The sequence below is a fragment of the Apteryx rowi genome, unplaced genomic scaffold (assembly GCF_003343035.1).
Source record: "Apteryx rowi isolate R43461 unplaced genomic scaffold, aptRow1 scaffold_360, whole genome shotgun sequence".
Classification (NCBI taxonomy): domain Eukaryota; kingdom Metazoa; phylum Chordata; class Aves; order Apterygiformes; family Apterygidae; genus Apteryx; species Apteryx rowi.
The window spans coordinates 763,535-782,855 of NW_020450086.1; the positions used below are offsets into that span (position 1 = coordinate 763,535).

Consider the following 19,321-nt stretch of genomic DNA (forward strand, 5'->3'; position numbering starts at 1 on the left):
GGTAATAAACTTTTCTGACTTTGTCTAAAGTCACACACAATGGCAGGGTATTATTCATCCTTTTTTGACTGATACTTACTCTTTCAGAGTTATGTGGTAAAAAAAATACCACAAGAATGATATAATTACAAGAAACGCAGTGTTAGACCTCAGCAGTAAAAACAYGCATGGGAGGAAAGTCATGGGGATTTTTTCCTATGAGTAGGATGACTCATTTGCATAACTGCTTTTAGGAATGAGCCTGACATAATTGGGAAATAACACCTCTGTAATGTTCTTATGGAAGATGATTGGATGGCTAAAAGGGGAGGGAGGAAGGTTTTTGAGAAATCAAAATCAACATTACAGTATTAGTTGAAAAGAATTAATCCTTACTTTCCAGTAGGAATTTGTAAAATTTAAAGGCACTTAAACAAAACCAAGTTCCCCAGTTTTGTACCTAGGCAAATTTTATAGAACAATCATTCTTAAATGTTCTGCAAAAGAGAGAAATCATTAAAAAAATTTAACTAAGAAACACTTTTGATTTGAATGTTTTTCTGGATGCTCGGGTTCAAGTGCTTTCAATGCCATGTTTGTAATGTTTAAATCTTGTCTAGTTCCTTCCCACTATGCTTGTAAGCACAAGGGATTCGCTGACCTTGATATCGGAAAGCTCACTTTACATGCTGCCACTGAAAGCTATTTTTGCATTGTGTTTTGCATGATTCAGAAAAGACAGTGACTACATCAACTAGTGTCAGACTACGAAGATTTTGAAATCTGAAAAGGTAAACTGTGAAGCTATCTTCTTCTGGAGAATGCGACACTGATTTTTAACACAAACCRTCCAGAACAAGTGCAGTAGTTTTAAGCAAGATATGTTACATCGATACATGTCTAACTAAAAGTCTATTCATGCCTTATTATGCACTATTATTTAGGATAAATTTCTAAAACTAGCATGCTATTTGGGTTATTTGACATGAAATATTTAATATTTGGAGTTATATCCAATAGTACACTTTCTATTGATAAACAGAAGCATGTGTTAGTAGTATGTGATATCATCAGTATAAATACTGGATACCAGTTCATTTGTTTCTAAATGAAAGGTTTTTCTCATCCCCGCATACCTCACTGCCAGCTTTCTACATATTTAGTGCTTCTAAGAATCTCTCAGCTTGCAAAAACTGAAGTTTTCTAACATGATTCTTCCTCTTTCTCTGCAAGCAAAAACCAAAGAATTGTCTTTCTCAAACCATCTCTTGCTATAAAAACGCGTATCATCACACCTCCGGGAACATTACTTAAGTACAGGAAGCTCCAATTTAAGTAGAATTAAGCTTCTTTTCCCCTCAGCAGCGGGCGATGGTATCACTTGTTTTTCTTTTGCAGTTTACATTTTTCAAAATCAACCATAAAAGCATTGTTACCTGCTCCAAGGCACATACCTGCTTATGTATTTTACTTAAAGATTCTGTAAATACAAAATGGGTGTTAGAAACCTAGACTTTTCCACCTGGCTAGAGTTACAGTGTCTCTTTCATATTGTGCTTCTGGTACAACCAAGCAGATTTGGAAGCTATTTCAGTCTTTGGAAAATAGGAGATGTGAATTCAAATCCATCTAGGCTAAGAAGAAACTAACCTGAATCTTCTACTTCCTGGGTAAAGCTCTTCATTTCTAAGTTTCTGTATAAAAGGTGGTCTCCTTTTCCTCCTTCAGTTGGCATTTCTTTTTTTCACAATGTGGCATTTCTTCTTTTCAGAGTTTTCTATATGCTTAATGTGAGACTTACTGTGGGATATATAGCTGATGGCTATGGGACATCATCCGAAGATCAAATATCAAAATATTTGGTGTACAAGTGCCAACTGATCACCGCTGTGCTAACCTGCTCCTGTACTTTCAGAGCATTGGCTCTTTCCTCAAATACAAGAAAAATGGATAATGTAGAATTCAGAAACCTTTACCTGCTCTTAGCCTAATTGAGGGAAACAGTATTTTAAGATGGGTGAAGAAAGAGGCCAAATCACAGAAAATGTAACATGAACTAATATAAGTAATATGTATATAATGTAATTAACCTAAATTTAAGAAACTATCTAGAGTCAATTATACAGATCACCTAAGAGTGATCGAAAAAAACTAAACTAAAAAAAAMCCCTTAAATCTACAGGAAAAAAAGAGACAAAGCCAAGCAAAAAAAGATGGACTACATAACTGGAATCTATACAAACAACAGTTTGATATCGTTTAATTGCAAAACAAACAAAACCAACAGGACACAGACTTTATCACATTTAAAAAAGTTTTTATTCACAATGGCACATTTTCAGTGAGACATATGAAATATAAAAAAGCACCAAGATATTCTCCCTACTACCAGATAGAATTAATGTGTAGCTCAAATTAAGGGTCAAATTTCTGCAGCATATAATCTTTTAAACATCTACTAACCAGCATAGCATTATCTTGCCTTTCAGGAAGTTGTGTAAAGTAGTAAAACAGAAGTCTCTGACCACAGCATCTGCCTTCTTTCCTGCCAAAACAGGTATGAAGCCTTTGGGTTTTTTTTGATTTGCAGCCATGTTAAATCCCAAAGAAGTAATATACAATCAGCTGACATCTAAAACATATCCTATTTTCTTACACCCTGCTAAATTTCCTTACTGTGCACCTTTATCTGATGTACAGTTTTATCTAAGAAACCAAGAATTGGCTCTTTATATTGATTGAAATAGACTGAAAATCTATTTCCTCTACTTTTGGGTAAACTAAGTTAGCCAATGAAGGAAAAAATTGTTTGGGGAAATGTCTGTCTCACTATATTTACAGGGTATCAGTAAACTACTGAGAAAAAAAAAAAGGCTTTATTCTTTCTTTTTATATCCATATATATGACCAAAATATAATAGCATGTCTCAAACTTTTTAACAGGGCAAACTGCTATATGTTCGGTGAAGTGAGAGGAGTATTTGTAATTTACAGTAGAAATCTAATTTGCATTTGAAATTATGACTAAAATAGTGCACAAAAATAGCTGGATCTTTACATGAAGACCCACTCATTCTTATCCCTTACTAACTGTATATAAAGAAAGAAGTTTCAAAGAATGAGATGACATCATCTAAGATGCAGAAATCCTGTTTCTATAACATTCTATCTTTTAAAAAATACAAAGTACAACAATAAGACTAGGGTTTATGGATTTTCCTAGTGTCCCTGGAGAACACACCTTAACAACTGTAAGTCTTCTGTGCTTTTACAGTTTGAATTTGGCTCATTCTGTGGCATGCTTCTTACTTGCATAACTGAAGGCCTAAGTACACACTACCTTAATGACACCCTATATTTTAATCACTGAGAATAAAAGGGTAGCCTTGCTCTGTCATCTGTTTGAATCGCTCCYTTATTCTTCAAAGAGCATCAGCACTATTCCCAAAAGTGCTGTTTACACGTTTCCCTTGCTGCTGGAAAATTATCTCCCCTTCCCTCCTATCTCTATCCTATCATAAAAAACACTCTGTTTTTACTGAGTCCCATAATGACTTGATTGCTTTGTAAAGTATACTTTGAGGGTTGAAGTTGCTCTTCAACAATAAAATATGTCTTTTGTYGTCCATGAAACAGGCAACATCACCCATGGAAAGTCTGGCCAGAATTCCCCTGAAGGGGGAACACTCTGCTCATGCAGAAAGCCTCGGCCTGTATAACCTTCTGCAAATTAAATCTAACTTTTTGCAATACATTGTTACCTTTCCTTTGGATTATAATTTTTAGCTTTTTTTCCCTTAGTTCTGAAATATCTGCTCCTCTTCYGTCTTGGAAAGAGGTTTTATTGCAACAGCAGAGTGAATTAAGAACTATTTTTCTCTTTCTCAGACTAGCAACAGTATGCAAATAGGCCCTCAAATGCCTATAATCTTAACGGAATTCTTTGGGTTTAACGTTCAATAAATATTAATGATYTGCACTGTCAGTAGAGAGAGGTTTTCCATCTGTATATCTCAGACCACTTTCAGAGAATTATTACCTTTTCCTTACAGATGCACAGATTGATATGTGCAATACTGAAGCCACTTACCACAGTTAAGCAGTGAACCAGAACTACACTTTATTGATTTTAGGCCTGATTCACTGTCATGCTACTATAGTTTCACCTTGGTGTAATTCTGGAGCCATGCTGTTCCCATATACTAGCAGGAATATCTCTGCCAGTAAAATTATTTATCTGGTGGTTGAGGTGTTTTTTGGTTGATCTGAAGGATCTCCATAATGTATAGGGAGAACAGGGAGCAGCACTTTCAGTTACATGTATGAGTCAAGGTATCTTGGGCACTAACAGCACCTTACCCAGCTGGCCCTTCTACACAGGAGGCAAGYTACCATAAACAGAGATAAACGCACAGTGAATCAAGCTTTTAGACATTCAGCCAAAAGCACATGTATTATTTATCTGCTGTTGTGGTCCAGTAACAATCTCTGATACATTCTTTCACCTTTTTCTCAACAGAGTGGAGGAGAAAAGCATCAGAAGGAATATTTTTTTCAAAATCCTTACTCTTATCTGGTTTCATCTGGTGAATGTGTATTAAAAGCACTGATCAATGTTCACATTTCTCTAATCCTCTTCATCTTCCTTACCCTCTTATTCAGATTTTCTGAAACAGTATCCACCTGATTGGCTTTCCTATACTCAGAAAGACATAGGAAAACTTTAACGTTTTGGTTGGGAAAATCCTTTTGGAATATTGCTGTATAGTTCAGCTTTCAAAGTCAATGATTTAACTTCATCTTTTTCTTCCCAAGTCTTTAAACACAAGAACTCCAAATTGTATCTATTTGTGTACTGAAGCTGTGAAGCATTTCCCTCACTCAAAACATGTTATGCAAAGCAGAATCATAATACATTGGCTTGCTTCAGAGTAAAATATTACCTGCGGCTTTTTCCCTTCAGATCTATTGCAATTCTTTGAGTTTCTTCACTATTTGCCTTCATTTTTTGGTTGTTTCATAACTTGCAATTTTTATAACAAATAACAACATGAGACACTGCTTCAAAGTATGAAACAGTGTGAAATTCAAAATACTGACATTATCATTCAACTAAAGTTCACAGTTTACACAAGACAAAAGCCCAGTTGATCAATGTAACCTGGAGAAAGAAGCTTTTGCTCAAGCAAAAATGTCAAACAAAACATAATGCAAATATTTGGCAAAGTTATAAAATAAAAAGAATAATAGACTTAGAATTTCTATCCAAATCTGGTACAAGTAGAGTTTCCTTTGATTTAGCCAACATGGAGGGATGTTTCAAGGAACCATTTTTCAGATTCTAATTAATAAGCAATGCCCTCTTTACAAAGTGGGAACAGCTGTTTAACAGACTCTCTTTCTCTCTCCAATTAATTTAAATAGCACAATTCACAGAAATTATAAATATTTTAGCTCCACAGATTTCAGTCTACTATTCCATGCACTAGATGAAACTTATGCCAAATTTTCAACCCATCTATAGCAAAAAATATTCTAGAACAATGAACTGGAACACTTACTGAAATATCAAGCAGCTTTTAGAAGTATGTAAGAGTAAATGACATGGTATGGTAGGCCTGAAGTTTGGTGCATTTCATTAATAGCACAACCACTAGCAAATTTTGGAAGTGACTGAATAAATAATGACGTATAACATTACACTTTCTTTTTTTTTCCAGAAACTGTATACCAGTGAAAAGCTTCAGTTAAAAATGATTTAGAATTTAGCTTTATAATTAAACAAATCACAGATCAGTTTTAATGTTAATTAAACTCTTTGTTGTTCCCACTTTAAAGTTCAGTAATAAATAAATAAATAAATAATRCTGAAAACTTCATTAAGCCCCTGACTGCATGTATAATTAATCTGGGCAGAAAGAAGAATAGTAAAATCTGAAACTTTCACAGTTACTTAGGCTACCTGAGGTGATTGCCAAAATACCTCAGTTTCAGCAAAGTAATACAGCCAGGTCTAATCATTCAGAAGTCAAATATTCTGAGAACATTAAAGAGTGCCTTAAAATGTACATAAATAAAGCAAAATACATTCATAATTTAACTGTAATCTAGTTGTGGGGGGGAGGTTGGTTTTGCATCACTGATCCCTGAGAAATATATATTTTTTTAACTTTGGAAAGGACTAGAGGTGAAGAATGTCTATCCTCACGCTATAGCATGATTCCAGAAGTGACGGTTTTGTGAGGAGGAAAAAAAAGCCCACAAACACAAAATGTCCAAAGATTTAATTTAAAAAAAAAATCAAGATTTGAAAAGACTGCATCATCTCCAAGTTATTTCCTATCACGTGTGTCTAAGTATATATTATGTATCAATCCCTTAATGAGTAATAGGTACTAGCTAGGTTAATTCAGAAGTTAATTCAACCAAAACCCCATTTAGAATTCTGATCTCAACATTCAACAAGCCTCAACAAGGCTAACATACCAGCAAATATTTAAAGGCTGATAAATAAATAAGTAAATAAATATGTAGAGACTCTAACTTCAAATGCTTATTTATTCACTTATGGATGGTGAATTTATACATTACACTGTTCTCAAATATATGTGAAACCACGAGGTATCTAAATGTAGACAGAGCACCTCACAGCACYGTATATTCTCCCTCTTTTTCTCTTTTATAATTCCTAGTCTTCTGGTTCACAAGGGGATGCTATGGTAAGGTCTAAAATTCTTCCTCTCTTCCCAAGCATCTATTCCCTATTGCAGCCATATCTAGTATGTATAATTGTATTTCTATAAATAGCTCAACAAACATTGTTACATTGGGAAAAATGGTGATGAAATCCTGATACTTTCCCGTTGACTAGTCCAAATGTTTAGACCCTAAATGGTGCGACAGCAAAACATCGAATACCTTCGAACCACTATGACAGGCACTCTATAATTTGCTTATAAATAAAAGCTACAGGAAGAAGCTTGCCTAGGAAAGAGCACATACTAGGAAACACATATAATATTGCCATCTAGCATTAGCCCAATATTCAGCTATTTCAGATTAGGTTTCTATATATCTGGTAACTTTCAATGAATTTCTCTTCCATAACTGCCCATTCCTTGACACCGCCCTTGAATCCACATAACCTTTCATTTTTCACAACACCTTTGACCAGGATCATCCACAGATCATTTTTGGAAGAACCACCTCCTTTCCTTTGCTTTGAATTCAGGCCCAGTYAGCTTTATTTGATGCTCCATAGCTACAATTCTACAAGCAAATAACATATCTTCTTACTAAACTTTACAATTAACTACATTCAGATATTATCTATTAAAATATAAATGCAGAGAATATAGATGTAATATTAATATTATTAAAATATTAATATAACATTATTACCTATTCTGTAGATTGAAGTTAGAGTTTAATATCCAACCACACTTTAAAGYATTCAAATCAGGGCAAGAATCTAACCTCTTTTAACATTCACCTTCCCCATACCAAGGGACCTCTTCACTRGAGTTCCATTTTCTTATCTTAAGCTCACAACTTCAAACATTACTCATCTGACCAAATCATGGAAATAGTCTATAGCTTCTTGTTCAAGTTCTTCTTGTGTTAATTTCTCCATGGAGATTAATAAAAAAAGGCAACCTGAGCACTCTTAAATTATCTTGGCATTGATTTATACAATGAAATGCTACGGACAACAACTGGTTATTTACACAGAGATCCTAAATTGTGAAGCGTTACTTCAGTATATTCGATTCATCACTTGGATGTTAATTTACATACTTCTCATTATTGACTCTGGTTTGAACAGTGACCCAGAAATTTTTAGTTAGGCAAAAATTCAAATTACTTCAATGTGAAATTTAGCCTAGAAAAATTAGATTCTACGTGTATTTATTTTAATAAATTAATTTAGCTTATTATCAACACACAGTAAATCAAGTCTGATGTGAAAAAAATGTGTAACTTGTTTTAGGTATAATAATTTTACTAGCATTTTGTAATGTATAAATGCTAAATAAAGAGCAGAAAATAAGACCTTTAGTAATTATATTTTAGGATTTGCCTCATAGTATCCTGAAATTTGATGACAATGAAAATGAGTATGATTTTTACATATTTTAAACATATGTACACATGTACACGGTAGCTGGTAAAATCACCTGTTAGTAGTTATTATAGCACCATTTGTTACTTGTTTCCTGCTGATGCACTTTGTAAGTTGCTCTGAAACAGACCTAAAACAGTTTCCTCTACTTACATCCCAATCAATAGTTACAAATGACATGTGAATAAAAGCACAATTAGAGCATTAGGCTGGCAGCATACACCAACCGTACTGCAATTCTCCTTAAGCTCAGTCTGGAGCAGGTTATTCCAACCCAAAGGTACCCGCATGGGAAGACCCAACACTTCCACTGGAGTGCAGCTCAGGGAGGAACCGTCTGTGTCTGAATTTCTGACTTCAAGGACTATGGCTTATTTCTTATAAAGAATACAGGGAAGGAAGTTACTATATATAAGAACATCAGTATCTTCAGCAGTGGGAACTTTCACTTACATAAGTGCGGAATGATACAGTGCTCAAGCATTAAGCCCCCACAGAACGGCATGTTTATTTTGCTTCTACTGTAGACAGGATGAAGTTCAACTTTTTGTCATGTAGGTGGTGTAATTTGGACTTAGACTTGTACAATTATTTAAAGGAATGTAAACATACCAACAGACTAGCATCCGTTATCCAAAAGGTAAATGGATGCTCACAATTGGGGCTCAAATTCTTTCTGTTACAGTTTGCACCCAAAATTTTTTAAGTTTCTCTCACCAAAATCTTTTTATTTCAAAGTGATGATGCTGAGAACAAAATTTATTTCCTCCCTTAGAAAGACATGCTCACAATGACAGCTTGTGAACTCTATGACAGCTAAACTTGTTAAAGAAAAATCATTTTGATAGACTGTTACCACTAATGAAGCAACATATTAAAAGAACTTATTCAAGTATCCCGAGTTGTTTTGCCAGGTAAATGAAGGAAAGGGGGCAGAGGCAGGGAGAGGAGGGGAGAGGGGAAGGTCTCTTGCTAGGGCAGTTCCTACTGCCCTGGGGCTTGGTAGGGCACATCTGCATAGGGACCACTTACACGGTTCTGCTTATGAGTTCATGACTCACCCTTCTTTGAGATTAATATTGACATTTAAGTGCTGGCAGTCTGTCAGCAGTCAAGCTCACTTAAAGGATCTCCAGATAATACATGATGGATCAGAAATAAAACTCCCACATAAGGGAGGGCCATGGAAAGCCATTGACAAAATTCCCATTGGAGTCAATGTGGCAAAAGAGCACTTAATTTGTCTAGTATTATGCACAGATAATGTGCAGAATACACATTAGGAATGTAGTACAACTCAGGTTAACCGATTTTCTTGCCTTAGTCATAAAGGTTGAAGACATTCTTCCCTTTAATTCTGTAGCATTATCATTATATTTTGTCTATAATCTATGCTAAGTTTAAGGTCAAACTTCAGATGTCGAGGTTTGAGAAGTTTACTAGAAATAAAATTTAGCCACCTACCATCTGATTTCGCCATCATAAGAAAATCTAAACTATTTATAAAGCATTCATGAGATAATTTGTACTATCCAAAATGGTAGCAGAGTGACTTTGCRATGAATTAATAGCCTCCAGCATATAAGTACACCAAACAATATTCATTAGATATAATTAATTTACAAGTAAACAGTTATTCTCATTATTAATAGCCCTTCAAATTTATCTTTTAAGAGACATCCCTGTAGAAACCTGGCTGAGAATAATCCATTTCAAAATTTTATGAGTACTATTACAATGTCTCCGACATACACAAAACAGCACGAAAATATTACATCAGTATTCTATCCCAGCACCCCCTTGCCAGTAGCCTTTTTTTTTTTAGAGACAAGGATGTAGGGAAAAGTTGTAGAATCAGAAAACATCCGAGAAAGAATGAAAGGGAAGTAAGATGGACTTTAAAATGTATTTGCTTTCTCAGGGAAAAGATGTATGTATGTTCACTGACCTACTGCTGACAAAATTCTCCTTTTTGTAAGCACCACTATAATATTTATTAGCATGGAGTCTTACAGCCCAAATGGAAAGGATTGTATGGAAGTCTCTACAATATACTCCATATGCTTGCATGGAAAATTCAGCTTGGAATGGATGAGTGTGTGTGTGGAGAAATGAAGCTTATAATTTAAAATACACTAGTAGTGAGAGGTCAGGAAAGGAGAAATAATTTTTCTGYATCTCTTACTACCTTCCATAGAAGTTGATTTTTAAGAGATGTTTTAGAGACAATGATGGATTTGTTCAGGACTATTAAATCATGTGTGAGACTGAAGTAGTCATGGAAACAATTTGAGGAACTAAGACAGGAATTCTGACAGAGGTAAAATTCGACACGTGAACTTCCTTGGTAATGTACAAAATAATCACAAAATCTAAATGAATAGCTTTCCAGTTCTAACTGTAGGTAAAATGGTTATTTCTCACACAATAAAATTTTATACCAATATAATTTACTATTGCTCTTAGAAATTCATAAGATAGTATTAAGTAAAATGATACTGATTCCTGGCTGATTGATGAAAACCATCTGAATTATTTTGATCACTAATTTTCCCTAATACTGTTAGTATGAGTTTTGCATTAATGGCTTCAGTAATATTCAACCTGAAGAATGCCACCATTTCAGTGATCATCATCTACATTCAGAGCTTATGACTCAATTTTTAGCTTAAGGGTTCTCCAAAATGTGCTTTCTGAAAAATTTTCTAAGCACATTACTAAGTTAGTAGTCATCTTTTTGTGTTTGAAGAGGATTTTCAAACGGATAAGCCAGAAATATTAGATCTATTATATTCTTTCTTTCATTTACTTAATTGAAAAAATATATGTTGATTGATTTTAAGTGTCTATTGCTTTTTTTCCATTTGTGAATAACCATGAGTATAATAATCTAGGAGAGAAAACTGGGGACAAATTTGCATATGTGAACATATCCATACTATCTCAGGCATCAGAAGCAACATCACCTGGTTAACATGACAGGCTGCCATAATTAGCCACACTAACGTATTTTTGTACATACTGCATTGTACTATGTAACACTTCTGCTGGTCATTGAACAGAGAGGAAGATTCCAGAAATATCTGACATTCCTAATAGATTTGTAGCTTAACTTTTTAGGAGTGAACTGAAGAATTAGTCATTAGTTTAGCTTCTTCACAGAGGGCAATTTTTTCCATCTTCCTTCTATTCAGATTCAGAGTGTATTTCCTCATTATAGAAAAGCTGCACAAATAACACATATATTTGCTTCAGGAAAGGAGCAGGCTTAGGAGATCTTATGCAAAATTTGGAAAGGAAGCCTCTTCACGTATAATGTTACTGTAGGAGGAAGCAAGCAATGCAACCGTGTACAAGAACCATAATTACGAAGGTAACTTTTGTTGCACCATTTCATTGATCATTCTATTTTGGGGTAATGATTTTATCTATTATTCCTTTTAAACCAYCAGCCTACATTATGTACTTGTGTGTTATTAAATTGCATCAGCTGACTACTGCTTATCTATCAGACTCCCTTTGCTATTCTTTTTTTCTCCTACACTGCTGTCACCTGATACCATCTTGTGCTTATTTATACACTAAAATGTTTTTACAGCCAGACCTTCTCTTTAAGCATGCACCCCTAGCTTCCACTCAACACAGGAGCAGGAACTGAAATCATGCACATGGTATCAGTGATCAGTTCACAGGATTAGACAGTACAGCACAAATCAAATTTAAGAGAGTCAGTCACAGAGTGGTGCAACTTAGAATGGTATGGAATTAAACAGAAAAAAAAGCAGAAAATAATTCCTGCAAAAGTGTGGAAAATAAAAGATCAAGACTGAAGAACATTCTCATTCTGCAGCTATTGTATTTAATGTATTCCATTTTTCAAAACTACCTACAYGGAATTTTGTAAGCAAAATACCTCTTTTGCAAAAGAGAGAGGAATGTTCAAAGTCAGAAATAATCCAATACAAAGACTAAACAATATATTCCAGATTTTCAGTGGTAAATTTATTTTTTAATATTTACTGTAATCATTTATGCTGAAAGYACTGCATTTTGCTCAATCTAGATTAAATTTTCACCAATATGTCCACTTGATTAGAAACAATTCTCACTGTGTTTTGGGCAATTGCTTATTTGAGGTCTTATTTAAAATTCCTCAGAAGTTATGTAAAATTTTCAGAGACTTGAACAGAATTTGTGTCAGATCCTATTCAATACACAGATGGTTCTGTCATGCAGTATTATAGTGGTATCAGTGCATATCAAAAAACTCGACTTTTACATATACAGCATTTCTTTTTAATGCCTGAAACCATAATGAGAATGTGTGAAATTTTTCCTACAAATCCTTCCTTTGCCTTGCCAGATAACACAATAGATTACCTGTATAAAAATTTCATCTGACTGAAGAGAGTAGCACAAACATAGTAAATGAAAGGAAATGGAAGTGGTATTTCTCACATATTCCTCCTATCTTGCCACTACCTGTGTGAAAATAATTGGTACAGAGAAAAGAATTCACTGCTACTGACTTCACTCTTTCTCTGGACATATGTTGCTTCCCATTCAAGTGATGAAGTCTATGTAGCCTGCTTTCTTTTCTTGGTGAAATTAGAACATTCCAAATATCAACCCTCCATTCAGGAACCTTCTCATTTTCTACATTTGACTTCCAATATTAGATACCAGTTACATAAAATTTTGCTCAGCAGCCACTTGTTGGTATGGTTCCTGTGTATGAGATCCCTTGGCACAGTCACACACACACATGCAGTCATATGATGCAAGAAGATACTTTCTATACAATCTCAGTACCGATTGATGATGAAAAGACAGAAGAGACGGATAATGAAGACAGCTTTTTAATGCATTTGAACAACTCATAATTTGTCAATATAAAATTTGTGGATACTGAAATAACACCAGCCTACACTAAAGTGGAATATGAGTTATACCTTATAAACAAGGAAACGGGTAAAAAAAAGATGAGTACCAAGAAGAATATTGGCATCCAGATGATACACCAAAACAATCTGATGTTTCTAAAATTTCACAACTGCAGCAATGCAAATCGGCATTATGGAAAGCAACATTCATGTATGCAACCTGAAATACTAGACAATTCCTGAACAAAACAGGTATCAGTTTTCATCACGTCAGCAAGACAAGTTCTTTGTTGCTGAATTATTCAGGTAGCTCATCACTGAGAGAGATAATAATATCACAAAATCACTAACTGCAAATAATTGTTTTAGTAATTTGTTCCTGAGAGTCTCAGGTGTAAAATAAGCCTTCGAAAACAAGCCTAAACTAAAATTGTTAATAAGCAGAGAAGAAGAATGCACTTCTATTCTTGTACAGTTTGTCAAAGAATTGTTTCTGATTTCCATTCTCTGATCAGACTAAGGAGACTTTGTAAAGCCAGATCAGTTTATTCTACAAATATATGAGAGTACTTACCATTTGTAAAGCTGTAGAGCTGTTTTCTCTACTTTCCACTGTAAGTTTCGACAATCTCAAAGAATCAGAAGTCTCCTTTTGCTAGTTTTATACCAGTTTAGGGCAAAAGTTTCAGAAAGAAATTGTCAGAAAGACTTATRCAATAATCCAAAGGCAGAGTAGTACCCCTTCTTTTCTAATTTAGGACTAATTTAAATCCCCTCTGCCCTTTTCCTGTGGAAGCAGGCAACCAGTAAACCCAAGGAAAATCCTGCTTGGTTGCCTTATTTACAAAAACACTATAAAAAGCCTGTAAGCAGAAGGAAGTTTCCAAAGTAATTGCTGTGATAAAAGGAGTTGTCAAGGCTGAAAGCCAGATGCTGCTTCCGAAGACTGTTTTTAACTCTACTTTGCTCAGTAGATCAGGCCATACAAAGACTGAGACATGAAAAGTGTATTTTTGTTTAAAATTAAGATGAATACAAGGCTCCCTTTCAGCTTTGAAATAAAGTTAGCTTACTAGCAGCCTATAAACTTTGTATCTGTCCTGAATGAAGGGCTGTAGGAAACACAGTTAGTGGTCATTTTATATTTTATACAAAAACATAAAAATTATTTTGCTTTAGCAAAATGATGTCTTATTTATCCATCATTAGTCTCTTCTGTAGCTGCCCTGCCTGTTGTTACTAAAAATATTTAATTCTCTATAATAGAGCTTAAATCCTGCAGATTCTTCATTATTTTTTCTTTTAAATGACACTTAGCATAAATGGCTTTATCTAAGTAATAAACAAAATCAAACAAGAATAGCCATTAATATTTCTTTCTTAATTCAGCTGGCCTTGCAAAAACAGACAACCCCCCCTCACTAATACAAGAAGTTCTCATTGCAGCAGTGYAGATTAAAATATAATCCTGTTTTATGATTACAGAAATCTTATTTTCATGCCAAAAATGCTTAAGGAATTACCGATCTATAAATATCATTCTTTATAAAACTATCTAAAAGCTATTAGATAGCTATTATTATATAAGTTTTTTTTTCTAAAAGTATCCCATGAAATGTAGTTGTCTCATAGATCACACCAGCCTGCTATCTGTGTTCCAGAATCCTGTAGTAATGATAATACAGTGTGGTTGAGAAAACAAGCTTTACAATAATTATAAGATTTTTATGAAACATGCATTTAATGCTAAAATCACAAAATACCAAAGGCATAATGGATGTCAGAACTCTGTAACAGCCTATTGCAGAGTACGGTGCAAGTAGATCACAGAACCTTAAAGTAATCTAGGCAATTCTAGATTTGTAGCACAGKATTATGCATGCTTTTAGATAAAAAGGATCAGGAAAACATCAGTAAAAATTGTACTGCAGAGTACACTACTTCTAATACTTGAGGAAGAAAAGAATGGAGAACCTCTTGAGGTTAAGTCGTATGTCATATGTTTACAAGCAATTATGCTTAACAGAAAGGAGAATTAAGGATCTTCCAGTCCAGAGTGGGAACAAAAAAAACCCCAACATATTTTGTATTAAAAATCAGTCATAATTCTTTGGTGTTAGAGTGGATAAACTGTTGTAGAAAAAGCATTATAATGAATACTGTGCTTGGTGAATTACTACGCAAGAGAGTATGTTGGTTTTATATGGTTAGGTGGCTTTTCTGGTGCTTTAGTTGAGCTTCCTGAAAATATTCCCACACACTCCTGTACTTGGCTGATTTTTATCTTTCATTCAATGTGTCCATATATCATTTGTATTTTTCTTAGAAGGAGAATCCTATACTTTAGATCACTTTTCACTGATCATTTGCTACATGAAATCAGTTCTTCTRAACTTTCCTAACTTCCTGAAGCCTCCCAGCTGATATTGACTCTTCATTCCACACTGGGACTACTATGTCCTAAATTCTCTGCATTATAAATGTTTTTTTAAGAGGGCTACTGTCTCTTGGACTAGTCAATAAGAATCACTGTAATCCTTCATTCTATACAATTTTCGGTCCCTTTTACTACAGAGAATTCCATTCACTGCTTCTGTGGGTCAAATTATAGTATGGGAGCTTCCTAAAATTCTTTCTACGAAATACCTATTTAAGTTGTAACCTAATTAAACCCTTTAAAAAAAAAAACTCTGTTTTTAAATTATTTACATACATTGTGACAACTGATACAATTTAATAAAGTTCTGCAACCATTACCTTTAAAGAKGATTTAGTTCGAGGTTCCGTTTTCTGTCTGGTAAGCTTACTTTGAATAAGCAGTGACTGATCTGTGCGAGTATCRTAATTCCCATGTTCTGAATCATCAGTGTATGTGTCTTTGTCCTTTCCTATGTCTGAAGGAAAGACAGAATGAAACAGTAGGCTCATTTTAGGTTATTACAGAGAGAAACTAATAGTAATGTTACAGCTAGAGTTGATGTTGAATATTCCTTTTAAGTGTCCACTTTTCAGTGACTTGTATTTTATCTTTTCCTGCAAAAGCTTCTTATTTGAAATAATATCATGCTTGTCTCAAACTAGAAGCGACTTTTTTTTTTTGTAGAAAGCCTACAGAAACTTTTTTCTATTACCATCCAAGCGAAAAAAGCCCACAACGTTCTTCACAGCAGTTAAAAAAAACCCACAAAGTGATATAAAGCAAATATTCAGATGTTTTTGTACTTGATTCACAATTGTTGAGCCTCAAAACATATTATTAGATAGACAGGTGCATCCTGGAGACAGAATAAGGTCTCATGTTTTAAACTTAAATAAGTGTACCTGATGGTGGTAGAAGATAGTTGACACTGCAGAGTGCATGCTTTACTCTTCATTGGGTTTGTTTTTAATCACTCAACAAAAGTGTTTAAAAAATATCTGCACATCCTAAGACAGCTGCAGGTGACGGAAGACCTTCCTCAAAGCTTGCTAAGATTCATGCTCAGCCATGTTTCTTTCTGCATCATCACTGCAGGCAAGTTAGAGGGACTAGAGTATGTCTCTGAGTCGCTCTACATCCTCCCTCAGGAGGGAAAATTTCTTTCAGACAGTTAATTTCTGTGCACATTCTCCATCTAAAAAAATCATGCCARTATTTGCCACATATGCCCAACAGCAATAAAATGAGGGGTAATGTCTGTACAACACTGGAATGTGTAAAAGTATACAAGTGCTAGAGCAAACCTGACCATTATTATGTGTAATTTTTAATGCATGTTGGAAAGCAGTTAGTTTTGAAAAAACATTTTAAAGATGAAAAAATGGAATAATTATTCCCACACAATTATATCTTGGGTAAATTGCAAATAGAAATATATTCATAAAAGTTCCCCACAAATCCTGAGCCAAGTTCTCATCTCAGCTTTCACATGAACATGGGAAAAATTAGAGTAACTGGGAACAGCATTTAGCCCAGTAATTCTAAACCCAAAATAGAAGCCAAGAAACAAGTCATGGTTGCTGTGGGAACTACAATCTTGAATCTTCTGAATTTTATATTCCTAAAGGCTCATGCGCAATAACACAGCAGTTTTCATTAAGTTGTTCAACCAAATTCTACACTGTAAATATTACAAAAACCCCCCCACAATTATCTCATGTAGCTTATACATTACTGATATGGAATATTAAACTGGAACATTTATGGAGATTTCTTTTTTCAGCCATTTAGCCACTTGCATAATAATTACACAARATGAGTTCTCAGTAAATTTTGGTGTGGATATAAACCTCAATAAATCTGTGAAGGGATTTTTTAACATATGAAATAACCCATTTTGATTGATAGAGATTCTACTTCACGGATTTTGTTTATTTTAAACAATGTTTTAATCTAATATATGGATTTTAATCTAATATATGGTCAATAAAAATGAATGCAGTAAAAAGACTGTGAAGAAGGTTTCAAATAGTAGGTATACAAGGTAGGAAACAGGATACTTAAGCCACTGTGCAGATTTGACTTACTCCCAGATGTGATGAGCTGTTAGCTTTTACTGGAGATCAAGACCTTGGAATAGAAGCCAGTAAAATGAAAAGAAGAGAAAGGCATATGAAACCTCAGCTCTTGCATCTAGATAGGCTATCTGAGTTCAAAGGAAGACTTATATAAGTAAAGTCTACTTTTATGAGGGAAGTTTTGCAGAATTTGACATGATGAGTACATCTAATACTCCAAGAAAAACTTTACAAAAGTACATAAGGTTTAATTTAAATAATTTACAGTTAAGGTATGAGTTTCCATTTTTTACTGAACATAGCATTTCTTCTAATTATTAAATGTTTTTACATTTTCAAGGACATAGCCTTTAAATTGCAGCATATATTTTCTGCTACAATTACCTTCCTTTTAGATACCTGCTATCTTGTCTGAAATGCAAACACAATAATCATAAAAATATATAACGAAATTTAAAATTAAAAAGGTAGGTTTCTTAAATAAAATTTAAAAATAATTGCTGTTGTATCTTTTAACCATTGATGATTTATTTTATGCACCTGAAGAAGTGTCTTATAAGGTAGTATCAACAATATAATAAAATGGGCAGGAATGAAGATCAAAACATAGCATTTAATCATCTCACTTGAACAGCTGTGGTTATTTTACAGGTGTCTGAGAAAATATGTTAGACTGAAAGCCATAGTGAAAAGTATATATGTGTGCTTTTTTCTTAACATTTATGCAGCTATAGATATTACTGTCACAAAACCCCCTAAAATATACTTATGTAAATGCTTTGAGCAGAATACCTGTCCCATTCACCTCTTTTGCAACATATATCACAATGAAAACTTTAATATAATTAATTATACTGAAAGAAAAGTTAAATAAATTTTGTCACATTGATACACCAGAAAAGGCTAGAAAGAATAATTGTGCATATCTGTGGTTTTGGGAAGCTAATTTTGTTTCTTATGTTGAATTTTTTGTAAATTTATTTTGACTAGGTTCAAAATTTTCCAAGAATAAAAAATGAAATGTTTTGGTTTAGACAAAGACCTCAAGGAAAGATGCCAGAAAAGAAACTTTTAACGAAAACATAGTTAATGATATTTTACAATGGCTTTTACTGTAATAAAGTATTCATCATATTTATTAAAAGAGAAACTGTCTCTTTTGTAATTTTCCTACTCATCAAGCCAAAATGACATTCCCTTACAGACAAACTTATATGGTCCAAGATTATCTTGAGCTTGATTGTTCCTAGAGCCACCCACACATACTATGTTACAACAGAAACTCCGTGATTTAACTCCTTAAACATGCTTTCAGTAACTGCAGTTTTCAAACTTCCATGATATTTTCATATAATGTTTATCTAGAAAATAATACAGTTTCTGCCATCCTTTCCACCACAATCTCTATTATTTGGTTTTGCATTTTAACTGTCACTTGGGACTACCACAAGCCAAACCAAGATAGCATCCCTCAATGCTGTGGCTGGGCTTGTACCGCCCAAGGATGTTTTTAATTTAACCTACCCCTAATCCATATCAAAACAGATTAGCAGTCTATGTGATTCACATTGTAAGTACCCATCTTTAAATTCAAACATAGAGCATTTATTTGGCTGCAGCTTCCACAAAACRTCATGAAAACAACTGCGCTCCGTCAAGCCCTTTCCCTCTGCGCCGTGAGAGAGTTGCTATTGACTTCAYTGTTCATTTTCCATCATGCCTTCCCTGGCCTATGGCAACTAATGTCCAGAATATGTTTAGGCAATGTAAAATCTGGTAAAGTTTCAAAGTTCATAATTCTTGTTTATGCAAATATTTTTCTGTTTCTCCCTTTCCATGG

The 19,321-nt window shown here is 34.1% G+C and overlaps 1 protein-coding gene across 4 annotated transcripts in view; it reads right to left on the minus strand.

The window, feature by feature from the left end:
• ANO3 (anoctamin 3) overlaps positions 1-19,321 on the minus strand; it is a 226,587-nt gene that overhangs the window by 73,202 nt on the left and 134,064 nt on the right. For 3 of the 4 annotated variants that reach the window (XM_026073101.1, XM_026073100.1, XM_026073104.1), the window contains exons 4-5: positions 15,742-15,878; positions 13,559-13,639 (exon numbers count right to left, since the gene is read on the minus strand). In XM_026073101.1, the coding sequence (XP_025928886.1) occupies positions 13,559-13,639; positions 15,742-15,878 (218 nt within the window). The remainder of the gene's footprint in view (positions 1-13,558; positions 13,640-15,741; positions 15,879-19,321) is intronic. The other variant, XM_026073102.1, reaches the window with a different exon arrangement.